The 22,068-nt window shown below is 38.8% G+C and overlaps 1 protein-coding gene across 1 annotated transcript; it reads right to left on the bottom strand.

Moving 5' to 3' along the window:
* Window positions 1-7,794: 7,794 nt before the first annotated feature.
* LOC106355283 (uncharacterized WD repeat-containing protein C17D11.16-like) lies at window positions 7,795-9,684 on the bottom strand. The gene is made up of 12 exons (XM_048749857.1): window positions 9,661-9,684; window positions 9,490-9,613; window positions 9,344-9,405; window positions 9,254-9,262; window positions 9,033-9,094; window positions 8,846-8,942; window positions 8,694-8,783; window positions 8,457-8,603; window positions 8,257-8,406; window positions 8,080-8,172; window positions 7,923-8,000; window positions 7,795-7,854 (listed from the first exon to the last, which is right to left on the bottom strand). The coding sequence occupies exons 1-12, from the start codon at window positions 9,682-9,684 to the stop codon at window positions 7,795-7,797; spliced, it is 996 nt and encodes a 331-aa protein (XP_048605814.1).
* Between the last annotated feature and the right edge of the window lie 12,384 nt (window positions 9,685-22,068).

Raw genomic sequence — 22,068 nt, 5'->3', positions numbered from 1 at the left:
GAATTTTGAATTAAATATATATATTTAGTGATGCTATATGTATATATAATTAATATTTTTATATATTCGGGTACCCGTTCGGTTTTCGGTTCGGTTCCGGTTCGGTTCGGTTATTTCGGATATAAAAATATAGGAACCATTCGGGTATTTGAGGGTATTGGTCCGATTCCGGTTTCGGGTATTTCGGTTCGGTTCCGGTTCGATTCTTCGGTTCCGGTTATTTTGCCCAGGCCTAACTATTGCATTCAAAATTTGAAGCTTTCATTTAGCTTATAGAATACATGAAAACCTTCCAACAACAAAACATCACTTTTACAGCATATTTTTCTCATTTGGTGAAGATAGTTTACACTACAAGAAAACACACCGAATTCCGACGGAGGTTCCGACGGACACCAAGGTCGTCAGACATTTGTGACGGAATACTGACAAATTTCCGATCAAATCCAAAAAAATTAAGTCGTCGGAATTCCGTCGGCTATTTCCGACGGAATTCCGACGAAATATGGTTCGTCGGAATTTTCCGACGACTTTTCGACGACATTCCGATAAAAAATGTAACCGTTGTAGTCGTCGGAAGTTCGTCGGTATATTCCGACGAATTTCCGACGACATTCCGATTAACATAAAAGTCGTCGGAATTCCGTCGGTATTTTCCGACGGAATTCCGACGAACCATGTGACCGTTGCCGACAAATATATATGACTGTTGTATAGCCGTTTGAGATTGGACAATGCCGACGGAATTCCGACGGACTGCTTTACATCCGTCGGAATTTCGTCGGAAAGTCGTCGGAGGTCCGTAACCAATTTCCTATAAATACAACCCCTCCTCATTCAACTCATTCACACTTCATTCTCTCTTCATTCTCTTTAGTCATAACAATTCCGTGAAAATCATGTCTTCAGAAGTTTATTATCGTTCGTGGATGGATAAAACTCATTTGGATCCGAACACCAATTTGCTTACGGAAGAATACGTTCAAGGGATTGGAGAATTCATGAGGCTTGTTCAACAGCAACCGGATGCAAAAAGTGGTATGTTAAGATGTCCATGCTCTTCTTGCAATAATAATAAGGTTATAAAAGAATTTGATTTTTGGACTCATTTGTATATGGAAGGGTTTTCACGTAATTATAAAGTTTGGTACTTTCATGGGGAAACTGGTTATGAATATGGTAGTACTAGCGAACCTCAGCCTGATATTAGGTTAGAAGAATCTAGAACGGATATAGATTATGGTGTAGGTACTGAGCAGATGGTACATGATCATTATAGAGGGGAAGAACCAAACCCCGAATCTAGGAGATTTTTTGACATGTTGGATGCAGGAAAACAACCTTTGTATCAAAATTGTAGAGATGGTCATTCAGTCTTATCATCTGCAACTAGATTAATGGGTATCAAGACAGAGTATAATTTGGCTGAAGAATGTATGGATGCGATTACTGATTTTGTCAAAGGTATTCTACCTGAGGATAACCTTGCACCGGGTTCATACTACGAGGTTCAGAAACTTGTTGCAGGTCTTCAACTACCGTATGAAGTGATAGATGTATGTATTGACAACTGCATGATCTACTGGAGAGCGGATGAGACACGGAATGTATGCAAATTTTGTGGGAAACCTCGTTATCAGGAGACGAGGGGAAGAGTTCCGATCCCATTCAAAAGAATGTGGTATTTGCCTTTGACGGAAAGATTGAAGAGGTTGTATCAGTGTGAGCGCACAGAAAAAGCAATGAGATGGCATGCAGAGCATTCCACAAATGGTGAGATTAGACATCCTTCAGATGCAAAGGCTTGGAAACATTTCCAGTCAACATATCCAAAATTTGCGGAAGAGAGAAGAAATGTTTATCTTGGATTATCTACTGATGGTTTCAGCCCATTTGGAAAGCATGGAAGGCAGTATTCTCTATGGCCAGTTATTGTGACACCGTACAACTTACGGCCGAGCTTGTGCATGCGACGAGAGTTTTTGTTTCTCTCAATTCTCATCCCCGGGCCAGATCATCCTAAAAGATCACTAGATGTGTTTCTTCAACCACTAATATATGAGTTGAAACAACTATGGGCGCATGGTTTTGAGACATACGATGTTTCGCGCAAAGAAAACTTTCAGATGCGGGCAGTACTTATGTGGACAATAAATGACTTTCCAGCATATGGTATGTTATCTGGATGGACAACACATGGGAAGCTATCATGTCCATATTGTCAAGATGACACAGATGCTTTCCAACTAAAGAACGGAAGGAAAACGTGTTGGTTTGACTATCACAGACGATTTCTACCACCTGATCATCCATACCGCAGGAGTAAGACTTCGTTTACGAAGAACAAGCAGGTGTTTGATGGTCCACCTGAGGAAGTTAGTGGGAAAGATTTGTTGAAGCAGTTTAGGTATTTTGATGCAGAAAGGACGCCAGATGTAGGTGGACATGAAAACATTCGAGTCAATGCGGTTGGAGAGCTACATAACTGGCACAAAAAGAGTATTTTCTGGGATCTGCCATATTGGGAGAGTCATCTATTGCGGCATAATTTAGATGTCATGCATATTGAGAAGAACTTCTTCGATAATCTGATGAACACAGTTCTTAACATCCAAAGTAAAACGAAGGATAATTTGAAGTCAAGGTTGGATTTAGTCGATATTTGTGATCGTTCTGAACTTCACGTTGATGAGAACGGTACGGCCCCTTTTCCCATTTATCGCCTAGATGGTGCTAGAAAAGAAGAGTTCTTTGATTGGATTACAGATAAAGTGAAATTTCCTGACGGATATGCATCAAATTTGGGGAACTGCGTTGATAGAAGCGAAGGAAAGTTTACTGGCTTGAAGAGTCATGATTGTCATGTAATTATGCAGCGCCTCCTTCCGTTTGTTTTTTCAGCATTATTGCCACGTAATGTTCATGAAGCAATTGCAGGTATATTATATTTTTACAATTTAATTTATTTTTATATTTAACAATTATGCTTATAAAAACTTAATACTTACGAAAATTATGTCTTTTATCTATGTAGGGATTAGTGTTTTCTTCCGCGACTTATGCAGCAGAGTAGTGACTGAAGAGGGTATTAATAATTTGAAGACAGACACATTCCGTCGGAATTTAAATTTGCCCGGGAGAACCAAACCGCTTGAAAATTTTCGCGAATTGGCATTTGGTATATTTTAATTATACCGACGGAATACCGACGAACCCGTGTCCGTCGGAATCGTCTGATATAATAACCCTCCTCCTTCTTCTTTCTTCGTTATCTCCGCATCTCTCTCTCTCTAAATTCCTCTCTCCACCGGCGATTCACCGGCGATTCCTCTCTCTACACCGGCGATTCATCCCTCTACACTGGCGATTCCTCCCCCAAACCCTAAATCATGTAAGAATCATCCCAAACCTTCTTTAATCTCAATTGTTTAGGGTTTTGGATGTTAGATCTCGGATTTTAGGTTGTTTGATTGATAGTTTAGGATATATATAAGTTAGGATTGTTGTTTGGATTGTTGTTTTAGTTTTTTTTGGAACATTTTTTTATTTTTAAAAACGCTTTTTGATTTTTAAAAACGTTTTTTGATTTTTTAAAACGTTTTTTTTTTATTTTTAAAAACGTTTTTCAAGTTTCCAGTAATGAAATATATATAATAAAACGTTTTTTTTAAATATAAATATTTAACAACATTTTTCTTCATTTATAAATTTTTAACAACATTTTTCTATATTTATAAATTTTTTATAATTTTGTATACATATATATATATATATATAAAAGGTTTAATAGTTTTTTTAAAACGTTTATAAAACCTTTTGTAAATATATAAATGAAAACATTAAAAATAGAAATGATTTGAAAATATGTTTGATGTATTAATTTTTTTTTTTTAGGGCCGAGGATGAAGCCCGCCCCGCAGCCCGTCTTCGACGTAGTTCGGTGAGCAGTTCCCGTGCATCGGGATCGTCTCATGACTCGGTTCCCGCATATATTCCCGCTCCAGCTCCCTCTGCCCCTCACGCTGCCCCTCACGCTGCTGCTCAACAGGATCCGGGGGTCATGCCGGTTCATCTATTGGTTCAACAACCAGGTCGAGAGCATCTCCCGTTTCTCCAACCCAACCCACGACGAGACCATAGCACTTGGTTAGTATTTTTTTTATTTGTACCGTTATATTTTTTCCTTTAATTAACTTGCTAACTTGTATTTTTTTTACAGGTTCACCAAGTCGAAAAATGGCATTAGCCGGAGCATCAACCAGATGATGTACTCCATGCTCCGTTTTGGATATCCAAAGTGGAGTGTGATCCCTAACGACGAACGAGAGTTGTGGTTTCGTCAGTTTGCGGTATAGTAACTCTTCATTTTCTAAAGTTTTTACATTTTTTTTAATATATTTACTTATTAAATTGTGTTTGTTTTGTAGCAAGAGTTCAACTGGCACTCCGATCTTACGGAAACAGTCCGTAAGAAATTCAACGAAAAGGCCATGGACTCTTACACAAAGCAGATAAACGCGTGGAATACAGTTTTGCAGAAGAACAAGAAGCCACGGTTCATCAACGGGGCGGTGTGGGAGCAGTTGATAGCTCATTGGGAGAAGGACGAAACTGCAGAGACGTCTTCTAGGAACTCCAGGAACCGGAAGAGCGATAGTGGCGGGAAAGGTATGTATGTGCACAACCTCGGCGCTTGCTCTATGTCTACTAAGGAGGATGAACTTGTAAGTTTTTTATTATTATTTATCTTTATATTTTTTAAATAAATATTTTATATATTTCTTGGCTAATAATGGCGGGTTTTTTAGATCGAAGCAAATGACGGTAATCCCGTTGATCGTCTCCAACTCATTAAGGTGGCTCACACTAACAAGACGACGGGTCAAATTCAGGACCCCGTGATCAAAGGTGTATTTGATTTGGTGGAAGCTGAAATAGTTTCCCAATCTCAGCCTCTCTATGATGAAGGCGACTCCACGGGAGCTTCAACCAACCTGTCTCTATTGCAAATAAATGAGATGGTTGAAAAGGTAATTTTTTTATTAATATATATTTTTTATAATGTCGATTACTTACTTGTCCCTATTTACTTACTTTAAATATTTTTGTAGGCGGTTCCTAAAAGGAAAGGAGGCCGTTTAGTTGGGTTGGCCCGTCGTGCTTCTTCGTATCCGGCATCTTCTTCGCAAGCTCCGTATGCCGATTCCATGATTCTCGAGGAGCTACATGACAAAAATGAATGGATTGGGGCATTGGAGGAGCAGAACACCACTATCCTTTCGGAGAATGCCACTATCCGTTCGGAGAATGCCACTATCCTTGCTGAGTTGGCATCCCAGAAGAAGTTCAACACCGAGATTATGCAGAAGCTAGATCGTTTGATGTCTTCGAGTTCATCTTAGTTTATTTCGGCTTTTTAAAACTTTCGGAATGTTTTTTTTTCTATTTCGGTTTGTATGAATTTTAAACTTTCTGAATGTTTTTTTCCTATTTCGGTTTTTATGAATTTAAATTTTATAATATTATTAGTTTTAAATTTCTGATTTTTTAAATTTATTAATATCAAAAAATATATAAAACTGCAAAATTAATTTGTAAAAAAATGGGTATATACCGACGGACAATGGTCGTCGGAATATACCGACGGACATATATCCGTCGGAATTTACCGACAAACCACATTTCCGTCGGAATATACCGACGAACGAGGTTCGTCGTTATATTCCGACGACCGTTGTCCGTCGGTAAATTCCGACGCCCAAAGTTCGTCGAAATACACCGAGGAACACTCTACGTCGGAATTGTCCGAGGAACGTTCTCCGTCGGTACGTAGTTTTTCCGATGAACTCTGGTCTCGTGTATCCGCATCGTAATATCGTTGGAAGTTCGTCAGAATGACGTTTCTCGGTATTCGTCAGAAAGTCGTCGGAAGTTCTGACGAAATTCCGACGAATTTTTTTTTTCCGACGAAACGATACCGACGGACGGGTTCGTCGGAAATTCGTCGGAATCGGTCTATTCCGACGAATTTCCGACGATTTCGGCCATCAGAATCCCCCTGTTTTCTTGTAGTGTTATGAACTAAAAAAGGCATGTGTTTGCAATATATATATATGGAAGAGTTTCAAACATGCAAGAAACTTATCAACATATTTATGGTCATACATGTGTCGCGAACTAAAAATACAAGAACGGACAATCTTATACGATGTGATCGTAATTAACTTTATTACACGTACCGTTCATATAGACACAAAGTTCACAAAAAAAAATTTGATAAAAGATTTAAAAAGTTCACAATTTAGTATGCAAAGTCGTGACAAAGTATATTGTACTGATAACAAAAAAAAGCCTTAAATCATAACCCCTAGACTCAGACACCTAAACTGTAAACTTTAAATCATAAAATTTTAAAATTAGGAATATACATATATTTATACCTTTTAGTAAATGTTATTTTGTGATTTTGTTTCTTATGTGTTACTTTTATAACAAATCTTTGTTGTCAAAAAGGGATTGAATGCAAAATGTCGTCTTGAATTCATAATAATTAAGTCATCATGTCGTCTTGAATTCATAGTAAAAAATCTTAAAAAATAACACAACCAATTTCTTGTGGAAAGTCACAGAAAAATTAAACTATCATCACCATCTAATGTTATTTGTCGAGTAGATAACTAGTACAGTACTAATACGTTCATTGACATGATGCACAAGTTTTTTTTTTGGAACACAGCACAAGTTTCTTTAAAATTGAGACTTTGACTAATACGTCCATCGAGTTTCAATATTGATGAATTAACGGTTGCAGTATTTTTCCGGTTGCAGTATTTTTAACCTTTAATGAAAATTCGCGCTTTAAAAGTGACTTGGGTATTGTGGACCGGTTGCAGTATTTTTCCAGTGCGTATGCATAATCTCTAAGTGCATCCGCATTGAGTTCAATAATCATAGCCTAACCTCCCACTAATTACATTTACCTTCAACAAAGATCCCATTCCCACGTAACTTTAAAATTGCTCATAGGAATTTTTTTTGGCTCAATTTGAAAATCGATTGTTATTTGATTAGTAACTCATCAAAGAAATATGAAAACAGTCTATTTACATATGCTATCGAATATATTTGTCAAGAATTTATAATTTTTTTAGCAAAAACACTACTACAATACTCCATCCGTATCATTTTATTTGTCATTTTAAGAAAACATTTTATCTATACATTTAACCATATTTCAACCAATAAAAAAATTAATAGAGAATTAAGGTTAGTAAATTCTTGTGATGTTTCATTACTTCTAATTTCACTGTATCACTCGAGTTTCTTATATATTTTTAGTTTATTTCACAAAAATAAAGTCTCATAAGAAAATGTCACGTCTGGCACTTCGTGAACAATCTATGCGTCATATGAATGCATAAGTATGATTACTAGGCAACAAGCACAGATCCAACATCTTCTTTTCATAGTAAGATATCAAACTACTTTCAATCTATTTTCCACTACCTTAAATAAAATGTATTAATTAAATTCATAATTTCACTTCACCATTATAGAACGCATGAACTTAATACATACACAAATGTAAAACATGTGATGATACAAGTTGAAAAAGAGTTTAACAAACATATAAAAGCTGACACACCCTTACACGATTAACCATAATCACAGTATATAAAACAAACCTAGAGGAGAAAAAAAAACAGAAAAGAAACTCCAAAACTTTTGGCATGAGTGTGATCGAATCAAACGACCATCACAGCTTCAACGAAACAAGCGATCCTTGTGGAATTTTCAAGATTGTTTGCTTCCATACTTGCGAGAGACATTAGCGTCCAACAGTGTGTCCCAAACCTGCAACACATAGTCATAAGTTACATTCACTAATAAAAAAAGAAAGTTGTATTAATCTCTCTACTCACATGTAGTTCTCCCTTTGAGCCACCAATAGCAAGCAAGAAAGGGTTGTCCGCTGAGAATGAAATGGAGAATACAGCTCCCTGATGACAACATCAGAATGGTTAGGAATAAAGAGAAGCAGAAACTACAAAAACAGATTAAATGTTGATTGGTTCTTACAGCTTTTGGTTTGTGTGAAGCAATGCATGAAGGCTCATTGTTCGAAAGTTCCCAAAGTTTCACCGTTTTATCCATAGAACCCGTAGCCAAAAGCTGTTAATCACAGATCATAAATGGTGAGAACTCATTACAAAAAAAAAAAAAAAACAATAGAGAGAGAGAGAGAGATAGAAGTACATTGGGAGCAGAAATGTTGTATGAGATGGAGGAGACTCCTTTGTCTTGGTCATGTGCTTGGATAGTGAAACTTGGCTTTAAATCAGAATCTGAACCTGAATGTGCAGCGCGTATATCAAAACCTTTCACGGTTCCATCCTCAAGACTTACCTAAGAGAGACGGTTGATCAGAAAAAAAAAATGTTTTAACACTGCTAAACCATCCCATCATATTGTCTAGTAAAAGAGAAAAGGAAAGTGTAGTTCACCACAAAGGAGTGTTCACAGTGGGGATCCCAAGCTAAGCTTTCTACGTCAGACATGACTGACCATTTGAAACCCGAGTGTGAAGGTTGTCTTCCGTCTTTCTGCAACATCATATACAAGCTCATATATTAATGGTAATTGTCAGTACAAGATTGAAAAATGCAAAACAAAACATGGAAGAAAGCAGTTACCAATACAACAGTCTGATCAAACGACCCACTCAGAAGCACCTGGAGCATAATGATTCCAAGCAACCGCTTGAACCTGTGAGCCATACAAAACTATAAACCATGAGAAAATAAATATGCAACTGAATTTATCATCCTATGAGTCATGTTCTTACCTCTTTTGTGTGATGCTCCATAGTAATCTTGCATGTTCCAGTAGCCATATCCCAAACCTTAACCTTGTTGTCGGCACTACCACTAGCAAGTATATTCCTTTCCATCCAATAAAATTTAAAAGATAATCAGACACTCTACAGAGGAAACTTACAATCATAGGCACTAGTAATATAGCTTTAAACGTACCGAAACTCCTTGTTCCAAGCAAGACCAAGTACTGAATCAGTGTGGCTACCTTCTTTATATTTCTAAAAGAAACCACAAAAGTAAAATTAAAATGACTTTGACATGAACTTTAGAAGAAGAGAGAAGTAGAGGAGTTTGATGTGGCACCCCTGCTTCTTGCTCTTCATTTTCTTAATAATCTCCATCTCCTCTACTCCTCCTAGTTGTACACAAGGTAGCACCTCGTCCCTCTGAAACCAATATCATAACCTTATTAACAGTCTATTTACAGATAACAGCAAACATACAAAGACGGAGTTACTTGTACTTACAACATCAAGATCCCATATCTCAATTGTCGGCGTTTCCTTTGAGCCAATAGATACAAAATTCCCTGCCAATACGTAAAGCAAAACACATTGTTAAAATGATATTCCATTTGTGGCGAGACTGATGTATAACAAAAGAGTACAGTAACCTTTTTCACCTCCTTTAAGAGGACAATCCATCCATGCAGTACACAAGGGAAACTCCGGTATAATAATGCGATGATGAACATACATGTTTGGAGAGCCATCAGATGATTCCTCATACACATAAACCTGATAATAACAGATAGCTTTCATATGAGCCCCAACATTCAACATACAGCAGCAAGAAGGATATTGACCATATACCTCTAAATGGCTGACTTCATCTTCATTCCTAGCGCAGATAATCACTGAATCTGTTGGCTTGATTGTCGTATCATCAATATCATCTTCATCATCATCGTCATCCTAAGAATATTAATTTATATTCCATATAAACAACATTGAACTACAATTAAGTTTTCAACACAAACAGAAAGAGTGGAGGTAGCTTACAGCAGCATCATTGGGATATGGATCCAACTCATTACTCGGATAATAAAGATCTCCACTGTAACGGCCCGATCCCCCGCGTCCGACCGGGGTTATCGAAAGGGCGTTATCGACACGTGTCTACTCATTTAGATAACCCTACGTGTCCCGTTACTGGTCCCGAGAGCCGACGAGCGCATAACCTTCTTTGAAATACCGTCACACCCACACCCACATCCATATACTTCTACTTACAGTCCTGCGCACAGGGAAATGGAAATGGAGGAGTGAGCAACAAGTTACTCAGTGAAGTGGCTCTAGACCAGCCTGCCCGCATGACACTCTATACTACTCTATGCGGGAACTAGGACTGACTAGCCACTACAATCAGGTAATGTATTTTTATCATTTCATACTGTCATCACTAATTGTCCACATTCAATTCCATACATTTCTAGTAACCTAGTGATCAATCATTACAATGAACTCACTCATTGCCACACACGTTAAACCCTAGACTTAACCGACTCATCATACCAGACCGACTCGATCCTATGACACCTTTAACTCCCTGTTACCCGACCATGAGCTAAAAACCCTACAATGCACTTCCTTTTCATCTTTTCGTCCTTTTCAACAGTGGGTAGCCCCAACTAGGCTTATACCCCATATTCTTGTGGATTGGCCACATCTCCTATGGGTGCTTCCATATTCTTGTGGATTGGCCACATCTCCTATGGATACCTAGCGTGGACTACTACCCCACATATTTTCCTTAGACCCTCTATATGCTTTCCCACCCATGCTTAACCTTAACATCATTCTCTCATACTTTTACTTATCCTTTCACTTCCTTATCATTTTCACTTATCCCTTCCCATTCCATTTACCTTCTTTTTTCATTCATACTTGTACTTGGGACTCAATTCACTAGACGCCACCCGCTATCGGTGTCACACACAATACACATCGCATTCAAGTTCTACTTCAATAACTTTTATAATTATTACTTGTCTATCGTCCTAGCATTTATTTCTCTCTAGCATCCTAACTTCAATCACAGCAACACATGGGACAACAAATCCAAACATATTAGAATCAACTCACTACAAGAAAACAGGGGGATTCTGATGGCCGAAATCGTCGGAATAGTCCGATTCCGACAAATTTCCGACGAACCCGTCCGTCGGTATCGTTTCGTCGGAAAAAAAAAATTCGTCGGAATTTCGTCAGAACTTCCGACGACTTTCTGACGAATACCGAGAAACGTCATTCTGACGAACTTCCGACGATATTACGATGCGGATACACGAGACCAGAGTTCATCGGAAAACAACGTACCGACGAAGAACGTTCGTCGGACAATTCCGATGTAGAGTGTTCCTCGGTTTATTCCGACGGACAATGGTCGTCGGAATATACCGACGGACATATATCCGTCGGAATATACCGACGGACATATATCCGTCGGACTATACCGACGAACCACGTTCGTCGGATATTACCGACGGACAACGTTCGTCGGAATATACCGACGGACAATGGTCGTCGGTATATTCCGACGGAAATGTGGTTTGTCGGTAAATTCCGACGGATATATGTCCGTCGGTATATTCCGACGACCATTGTCCGTCGGTATATACCCATTTTTTTTTACAAATTAATTTTGCATTTTTATATATTTTTTGATATTAATAAATTTAAAAAATCGGAAATTTAAAACTAATAATATTATAAAATTTAAATTCATAAAAACCGAAATAGGAAAAAAACATTCATAAAGTTTAAAATTCATACAAACCGAAATAGAAAAAAAAAATATTCCGAAAGTTTTAAAAAGCCGAAATAAACTAAGATGAACTCGAAGACATCAAACGATCTAGCTTCTGCATAATCTCGGTGTTGAACTTCTTCTGGGATGCCAACTCAGCAAGGATAATGGCATTCTCCGAAAGGATAGTGGTGTTCTGCTCCTCCAATGCCCCAATCCGTTCATCTTTGTCATGTAGCTCCTCGAGAATCATGGGATCGGCATACGGAGCTTGCGAAGAAGATGCCGGATACGAAGAAGCACGACGGGCCAACCCAACTAAACGGCCTCCTTTCCTTTTAGGAACCGCCTACAAAAATATTTAAAGTAAGTAAATAGGGACAAGTAAGTAATCGACATTATAAAAAAAATATATTAATAAAAAAAATTACCTTTTCAACCATCTCATTTATTTGCAATAGAGACATGTTGGTTAAAGCTCTCGTGGAGTCGCCGTCATCAGAGAGAGGCTGAGATTGAGAAACTATCTCAGCTTCCACCAAATCAACTACACCTTTGATCACGGGGTCCTGAATTTGACCCGTCGTCTTGTTAGTGTGAGCCACCTTAATGAGTTGGAGACGATCAACGGGATTACCGTCATTTGCTTCGATCTAAAAAACCGCCATTATTAGCCAAGAAATATATAAAATATTTATTTAAAAAAATAAAGATAAATAATAATAAAAAAACTTACAAGTTCATCCTCCTTAGTAGACATGGAGCAAACGCCGAGGTTGTGCACATACATACCTTTCCCGCCACGATCGCTCTTCCGGTTCCTGGAGTTCCTAGAAGACGTCTCTGCAGTGTCTTCCTTCTCCTAATGAGCTATCAACTGCTCCCACACCGTCCCGTTGATGAACCGTGGCTTCTTGTTCTTCTGCCAAACTGTCTTCCACGCGTTTATCTGCTTTGTGTGAGAGTCCATGGCCTTTTCGTTGAATTTCTAACGGACTGTTTCCGTAAGATCGGAGTGCCAGTTGAACTCTTGCTACAAAACAAACACAATTTAATAAGTAAATATATGTAAAAAAATGTAAAAATTTTAAAAAAATGAAGAGTTACTATACCGCAAACTGACGAAACCACAACTCTCGTTCGTCGGAAGGGATCACACTCCACTTTGAATATCCAAAACGGAGCATGGAGTACATCATCTGGTTGATGCTCCGGCTAATGCCATTTTTCGACTTGGTGAACCTTTAAAAAAAATACAAGTTAGCAAGTTAATTAAAGGAAAAAATATAACGGTACAAATAAAAAAAATACTAACCAAGTGCTATGGCCTCGTAGTGGGTTGGGTTGGAGAAACGGGAGATGCTCTCGACCTGGTTGTTGAACCAATAGATGAACCGGCATGACCCCCGGATCCTGTTGAGCAGCAGCGTGAGGGGCAGAGGGAGCTGGAGCGGGAATATATGCGGGAACCGAGTCATGAGACGATACCGATGCACGGGAACCGCTCACCGAACTACGTCGAAGACGGGCTGCGGGGCAGGCTTCATCCTCGGCCCTAAAAAAAAAAATTAACCCATCAAACATAGTTTATTAGTGGAAACTTAAAAAAAAATTATAAAAAATTTCAAAATTTTTATTATACATGATTTACATATATATTTATATATATATATATATACAAAATTATAAAAAATTTATAAATATAGAAAAATGTTGTTAAAAATTTATAAATGAAGAAAAATGTTGTTAAATATTTATATTTTTTTAAAAAACGTTTTATTATGCATAGTTTATTAGTGGAAACTTAAAAAAAAATTATAAAAAATTTTAAAATTTTTATCATACATGATTTATATATATATGTATACAAAATTATAAAAAATTTATAAATATAGAAAAATGTTGTTAAAAATTTATAAATGAAGAAAAATGTTGTTAAATATTTATTTTTTTTTTAAAAAAACGTTTTATTATACATAGTTTATTAGTGGAAACTTAAAAAAAATTATAAAAAATTTTAAAATTTTTATTATACATGATTTACATATATATATATATATATGTATACAAAATTATAAAAAATTTATAAATATAGAAAAATGTTGTTAAAAATTTATAAATGAAGAAAAATGTTGTTAAATATTTATATTTTTTTTTAAAAAACGTTTTATTATACATAGTTTATTAGTGGAAACTTAAAAAAAATTATAAAAAATTTTAAAATTTTTATTATACATGATTTACATATATATATATATATATGTATACAAAATTATAAAATTTTTATAAATATAGATATATGTATACAAAATTATAAAAAATTTATAAATATAGAAAAATGTTGTTAAATATTTTTAAAAATTTTAAAAACGTTTTAAAAAATCAAAAAATGTTTTTAAAAATCAAAAAACGTTTTTAAAAATAAAAAAAAACGTTTTAAAAAATCAAAACAACGTTTTTTAAAATCAAAAAACGTTTTTAAAAATCAAAAAATGTTCCAAAAAAAACTAAAACAACAATCCAAACAACAATCCTAACTTATATATCATAAACTATCCATTCAATCCTAAAATTTTCAATCAAACAACCTAAAATCCGAGATCAACTTCCAAAACCCTAAACAATTGATAAAAAAAAAGTTTGGGATGATTCTTACATGATTTGGGGTTTGGGGAAGAGATATGAGGGTGAGGAGAGGATTCGCCGGTGAAGAGAGGTGGAGAAAGGCCGGAATCGCCGGAGAGGAGAAGAAATCGCCGGAGTGTTTGTGAGAGAGAGAGAGGCCGCGGAGATAACGAAGAAGAAAGGAGAAGGGTTTTTATTTCCGAGGATTCCGACGGACACGGGTTCGTCGGTATTCCGTCGGTATAATTAAAATATACCAAATGCCGATTCGCGAAAATTTTCAAGCGGTTTGGTTCTCCCGGGCTAATTGAAATTCCGACGGAACGTGTCCGTCAGTATTTTCCGACGGACACATTCCGTCGGTATATTCCGACGGAATTCCAACGACTTAGTGTTTAGGGTGTTCATTTCAAGTTTCTAAATGCAAAATCCAAATCTTTGATAATATATATAGTATTTGCATAAAGATTTAACAATAAAAATGTTTTATAACACGATTATACACAACAACATTTTTTTGTAGTGTAAGCTTATATAAATATGATTGTATAAGTATATAATGTTAAGATGAGATGTTATGAAAACAATGATATGCAAACATAAATATTTTAATGAGTTGTTATATTTGAACGGTTGCGATCTAATATTATACTAAACACTTATTATGTGTTATTTTCATAGTTTTGGCATCTAAATTTATAGATTTTTATGATTGAAACTTTATAGAAAAACATGTCGTCGGTATTTCGTCGGAAAATACCGACGCCATTCCGACGAACTGGGCAAGTTCGTCGGAATGTCGTCGGTATTTTCCGACGAAATACCGACGACCTTTACAATTTTCAATGAAACTCGTTGTTGTCGCTATGTCGTCGGTATATTGCGAGGGATTTCCGACGGACCATTAAAAAAAAAAAAAAAAACTAATCAGAATCTTCTGAATCTTCATCAAACTCCCCAACCTCGGCTTCCGGCTCTGAATGTACGACAGCATCATGTCCAAACACAGTCAAATTCTCAACGAGTTGAACATTTTCCAAATCTTCAACTGCCTGGGCGTTGCTGGTAGACTCTGGTTGCAATGGTTCATCATCATCAGAAGTTCCATCCACTCGTCCTCTTGGGTTGATTTGCGTTACAGTAACCCATGGATCATCTCTGTACGTCACCCGAGGGTAACTGATGTAGCACACCTATACATATCAATTATACAAGTATTAGTTCAATATATAACATTAATTAATTATATTGGTAAAAAATTATGAATAGATTGACATACCTGATCAGCTTGCGAACCAAGAATGAAGGGATCATAATATTGAAGTTTCCGCCGCGAATGGACTGATGTAACACCAAACGCATCAATCTTCACTCCTCTATCTGGGGTGGTGTCATACCAATCACAATAGAATACTACACAACGCAATCCAACCATTCCAGGAAATTGGATTTCCAATATTTCTTTTATGTTGCCGTAGTAGACATCGTCACCAGAAGAAGATGAAACACCAGCATCATATGTTGTCTTAGAATGACCTTTCCTTGTGAATGCATATCCTCGCGTACAAAATTTAGGATATGATTTGACCACATAGTTTGGTCCCTGCACAAATTCGCGTATCCAATCATCGAACACAAGACCTCTGGCCAAACCATCATTCACCTATAAAAAAAAACATATATGATTGCAAAATTAATTAGTTTATATATATTAAATTTAAACTAATCATTTGCATAGGGTAATATGATATATGACTCACATAACTACGAAGCCACGCAGCAAATCCGTTATCTCTAAGTTGTCGAAGCTCATCTTCTGTTGCATGCCTGTGAGTCATACGCAACTCCGCCATATATACACTATATACAAAAATATTATCAATATGAAATAAATTTATTGAATATTAATCTAACAATAAATGAATAAATATTTTTACCTCTCATATTGTAGAACATCTTCACAGTTGGTGAGCAAATATGTTTGCAAATGAGCGTGCTCAGTGTCCGTAAGTCTCCGCTTCGTGAATTTTCCACTAAGTCGTCCTATTTCCTTGAACATGCTTGGGACAGTAACATGATATGTTGCTCTCTCCCCTCTATCGTCATGCCGAGCAGGTCTTTGGTGTTTTGTTTGCACTTCTGGTGGAAAATAATTTTCAGCAAAGATTGCAGTTTCTTCATTGATCACCTGTGCCACTATAGATCCTTCCACCCTGCTTTGATTTTTGACCATCTTCTTCAGATGATGCATATAACGCTCAAAAATATACATCCATCTGTACTGCACAGGACCACCAAGTTCCAATTCTCTTGCGAGATGAATAGCAAGATGTTCCATTACATCAAAGAATGATGGAGGAAATATCTTCTCAAGGTTGCACATGCTGACTGGTGCGTTTGTCTTCAAATTATTAATACCCTCTTCAGTCACTACTCTGCTGCATAAGTCGCGGAAAAAAACACTAATCCCTGCAATTGCTTCATGAACATTACGTGGCAATAATGCGGAAAAAGCAAACGGAAGGAGGCGCTGCATAATTACATGACAATCATGACTCTTCAAGCCAGTAAACTTTCCTTCGCTTCTATCAACGCAGTTCCCCAAATTTGATGCATATCCGTCAGGAAATTTCACTTTATCTGTAATCCAATCAAAGAACTCTTCTTTTCTAGCACCATCTAGCCGATAAATGGGAAAAGGGGCCGTACCGTTCTCATCAACGTGAAGTTCAGAACGATCACAAATATCGACTAAATCCAACCTTGACTTCAAATTATCCTTCGTTTTACCTTGGATGTTAAGGACTGTGTTCATCAGATTATCGAAGAAGTTCTTCTCAATATGCATGACATCTAAATTATGCCGCAATAGATGACTCTCCCAATATGGCAGATCCCAGAAAATACTCTTTTTGTGCCAGTTATGTAGCTCTCCAACCGCATTGACTCGAATGTTTTCATGTCCACCTACATCTGGCGTCCTTTCTGCATCAAAATACCTAAACTGCTTCAACAAATCTTTCCCACTAACTTCCTCAGGTGGACCATCAAACACCTGCTTGTTCTTCGTAAACGAAGTCTTACTCCTGCGGTATGGATGATCAGGTGGTAGAAATCGTCTGTGACAGTCAAACCAACACGTTTTCCTTCCGTTCTTTAGTTGGAAAGCATCTGTGTCATCTTGACAATATGGACATGATAGCTTCCCATGTGTTGTCCATCCAGATAACATACCATATGCTGGAAAGTCACTTATTGTCCACATAAGTACTGCCCGCATCTGAAAGTTTTCTTTGCGCGAAACATCGTATGTCTCAAAACCATGCGCCCATAGTTGTTGCAACTCATATATTAGTGGTTGAAGAAATACATCTAGTGATCTTTTAGGATGATCTGGCCCGGGGACGAGAATTGAGAGAAACAAAAACTCTCGTCGCATGCACAAGCTCGGCCGTAAGTTGTACGGTGTCACAATAACTGGCCATAGAGAATACTGCCTTCCATGCTTTCCAAATGGGCTAAAACCATCAGTAGATAATCCAAGATAAACATTTCTTCTCTCTTCCGCAAATTCTGGATATGTTGACTGGAAATGTTTCCAAGCCTTTACATCTGAAGGATGTCTAATCTCACCATTTGTGGAATGCTCTGCATGCCATCTCATTGCTTTTGCTGTGCGCTCACACTGATACAACCTCTTCAATCTTTCCGTCAAAGGCAAATACCACATTCTTTTGAATGGGATCGGAACTCTTCCCCTCGTCTCCTGATAACGAGGTTTCCCACAAAATTTGCATACATTCCGTGTCTCATCCGCTCTCCAGTAGATCATGCAGTTGTCAATACATACATCTATCACTTCATACGGTAGTTGAAGACCTGCAACAAGTTTTTGAACCTCGTAGTATGAACTCGGTGCAAGGTTATCCTCAGGTAGAATACCTTTGACAAAATCAGTAATCGCATCCATACATTCTTCAGCCAAATTATAGTCTGTCTTAATACCCATTAATCTAGTTGCAGATGATAAGACTGAATGACCATCTCTACAATTTTGATACAAAGGTTGTTTTCCTGCATCCAACATGTCAAAAAATCTCCTAGACTCGGGGTTTGGTTCTTCCCCTCTATAATGATCATGTACCATCTGCTCAGTACCTACACCATAATCTATATCCGTTCTAGATTCTTCTAACCTAATATCAGGCTGAGGTTCACTAACAGGCTGAGGTTCGCTAGTACTACCATATTCATAACCAGTTTCCCCATGAAGGTACCAAACTTTATAATTACGTGAAAACCCTTTCATATACAAATGAGTCCAAACATCAAATTCTTTTATAACCTTATTATTATTGCAAGAAGAGCAGGGACATCTTAACATACCACTTTTTGCATCCGGTTGCTGTTGAACAAGCCTCATGAATTCTCCTATCCCTTGAACGTATTCTTCCGTAAGCAAATTGGTGTTCGGATCCAAATGAGGTTTATCCATCCACGAACGATAATAAACTTCTGAAGACATGATTTTCACGGAATTGTTATGACTAAAGAGAATGAAGAGAGAATGAAGTGTGAATGAGTTGAATGAGGAGGGGTTGTACTTATAGGAAATTGCTTACGGACCTCCGACGACTTTCCGACGAAATTCCGACGGATGTAAAGCAGTCCGTCGGAATTCCGTCGGAGTTGTCCAATCCCAAACGGCTATACAACGGTCATATATATTTGTCGGCAACGGTCACATGGTTCGTCGGAATTCCGTCGGAAAATACCGACTGAATTCCGACGTCTTTGCTGTTAATCGGAATGTCGTCGGAAATTCGTCAGAATATACCGACGAACTTCCGACGACTACAACGGTTACATTTTTTATCAGAATGTCGTCGAAAAGTCGTCGGAAAATTCCGACGAACCATATTTCGTCGGAATACCGTCGGAAATGGCCGACGGAATTCCGACGACTTATTTTTTTTGGATTTCGTCGGAAAGTTGTCAGTATTCCGTCACAAATGTCCGACGACCTTGGTGTCCGTCGGAACCTCCGTCGGAATTCGGTGTGTTTTCTTGTAGTGACTACCAATCAATCATCACCACAACAATTCAATTCAGTTCATCGAGTCCCATTTATCAGTATGAGGGTTCTTATGCATCAATGTCCTTTCATCTAACATCCTAGCAATAATCATGATCTATCATCCTAGCTTTCAACAGGGTCTAATCAACCCTAACTCCAACATAAAGGAGTATACAGTACATGAGAACAAGATGGGTTCAAGACACTCCACCTTAGCCTAGATCTGGATCCGGATCTGGAAACAAGAGATTTAAGAAGGTTGAGATCTGGTCACCACCACCACTTCACGGCGCCGGCGAGAGGGAGAGAGAGAGAGAGAGAGCGTGCGACGGCGAGGAGAGAGAGAGGGTGTCGGCGAGGAGAGAGAAAGAGAGCGATGCGCGGGAGAAAGAGAGAAGAGAGAGAGGCGGCGCTGGATAGAAGGGGAGAGAGCTCGACGGCTAGGGTTTTCGGCCTCCGGGAATTCTCTACAGAGCTTCGCTTCAGATTTGTGATGAGGCAAAAAGGGAGGCTGCATCTCTTTTTATAGGAAAGGGGAAGGGAAACCCTAGGTTTTTGCCAAATGGGCCGTAGAGAAGCCCATATTCTTTGGGAAATTTTACGGGCCAGGAACCGGGCCGTTACAATCCTCCCCCGTTAAATCGGAATTCGTCCCCGAATTCCAAAGCCCACATCTTTCAGACCAATCGTTCGTTAACGAAATGAATCACACATTCACACAACAATCAAGGGAGGCATACAAAGCGTGATAACTCTACTGGAATCTTTAAAACCAACGAATGAATGTCATAAATAAAAGGAGTAGGCCTACAATAGTTTGTAAGAGAAAACTCAGCACATCTGCACAAAACACAGAATGCCGTAACGAAGGGAAAGAACACCAACTCCAATAACCAATAAATGAAATAAAAACCAATAGCGAAACACGTGTCCTACTCCTACGATTCGTCCCTAGGATATCGTCTAGCCACATTGACATGGCGAGGGGCAGCGGGTCTCGGATCCAAGGTCTTCATCGCCCTCTGCGACGCGATCATACTCGGCCTCCGCCTCACTTTCCGCCAGCCACTCCTCCGCGTGCAGTGCTTGGTTGGCCATCCTTCTCACCAGTGCAAATTCCAGAGGCTCCAGAACTCCAACAAGCTCTTCACGAATATCTCCACGTAGTCAAGCCCTAAACAGATGACACCACTCCTCGGCTGGCTTCGGTTGACACCTCTTGGCCGTATCCAAGAACTCCTCCAGGTAATCTCTCACCTTGCGTGGCTTCTGAACCATCTGGACCAGTACGTCACAATCACATGTCACTATAGGAGGTTTTCGCGGACGCCCCCGCTTTCCCTTAGCGAGTTCCCCGACCGGCACCTCATAGCCATCGACGTCCCTACCCGGGTTTCCTCCTTCCATGCTCGAGAGAGCGGCCACATCGGCTGCAATCTTCTCTTCTGCCTCCATGGCGAAGTCTGTCATCCGCCTCACTAGCGCGAACTCCAGGGGCTCCAAAACACCCCTCAATTGCGCCTGGAGTTCCTTACGAAGCCCGTTCTTATACCATATGCACCACGTCTCTGCATTCTTCGGTTTGCACAGCTTCGCTTGGTTGATGAAGTCCTCGGTGTATCCAGCGACTGATCGGTCCTCCTGAGCATTCTTGATCAGCACTCCACACTGGCACTTCCCGGAGAACACCCTTGGGGGTCCCCCTGCTGCACTTGGCGGCTTGCATGGACGGCCACGCTTCCTCGGGGGCCCCTCTTCGGTTGCAAGCTGGAACCTCGCATCGCCCTGCAGTAGACGTTCCTCCATAGCCATCCTCTGGAAATGTGGCATCAACACCTTATGCCTCACAGTCTGCTCGTGCGGGTACTTGAATGGAAACTCCTTGTACTGCTCTTCAGGATCCGGAAGCATGGGTAGCACCAAGTTACCCTCCATGTCATAGTGACGCCTTTGGGCATACTCCCTGGTGTTCCTCCGTCTGTAGTGCATACGCGGCATCCTCCACTCGTAATGGTCAAGCGAAAACATCCTCCAATAAATTTTCAATCAGAACCATAATAGAAGTATGGATATAGTGGGATTTTCAAATAACCTTTCACAATCCGAAAACACTTAGTAAAAACGAAATAATAATTTTTTTTTTTTTTTTTCGAAAACGAGTTATTTTTTTTTTGAAAACGTCGGAAATGCCGATCTCTTAGGACAGAACTAAGGGATCTTAACCCGCTCTAATACCAATTGTAACGGCCCGATCCCCCGGCGTCCGACCGGGGTTATCGAAAGGGCGTTATGGACACGTGTCTACTCATTTAGACAACCCTACGTGTCCGGTTACTGGTCCCGAGAGCCGACGGGCGCATAACCTTCTTTGAAATACCATCACACCCACATCCATATACTTCTACTTACAGTCCTGCGCACAGGGAAATGGAAATGGAGGAGTGAGCAACAAGTTACTCAGTGAAGTGGCTCTAGACCAGCCTGCCCGCATGACACTCTATACTACTCTATGCGGGAACTAGGACTGACTAGCCACTACAATCAGGTAATGTATTTTTATCATTTCATACTGTCATCACTAATTGTCCACATTCAATTCCATACATTTCTAGCAACCTAGTGATCAATCATTACAATGAACTCACTCATTGCCACACACGTTAAACCCTAGACTTAACCGACTCATCATACCAGACCGACTCGATCCTATGACACCTTTAACTCCCTGTTACCCGACCATGA

This window comes from Brassica napus, chromosome C3, assembly GCF_020379485.1.
Source record: "Brassica napus cultivar Da-Ae chromosome C3, Da-Ae, whole genome shotgun sequence".
Classification (NCBI taxonomy): Eukaryota; Viridiplantae; Streptophyta; class Magnoliopsida; order Brassicales; family Brassicaceae; genus Brassica; species Brassica napus.
This window is presented reverse-complemented; position numbering and strand designations above follow the sequence as displayed.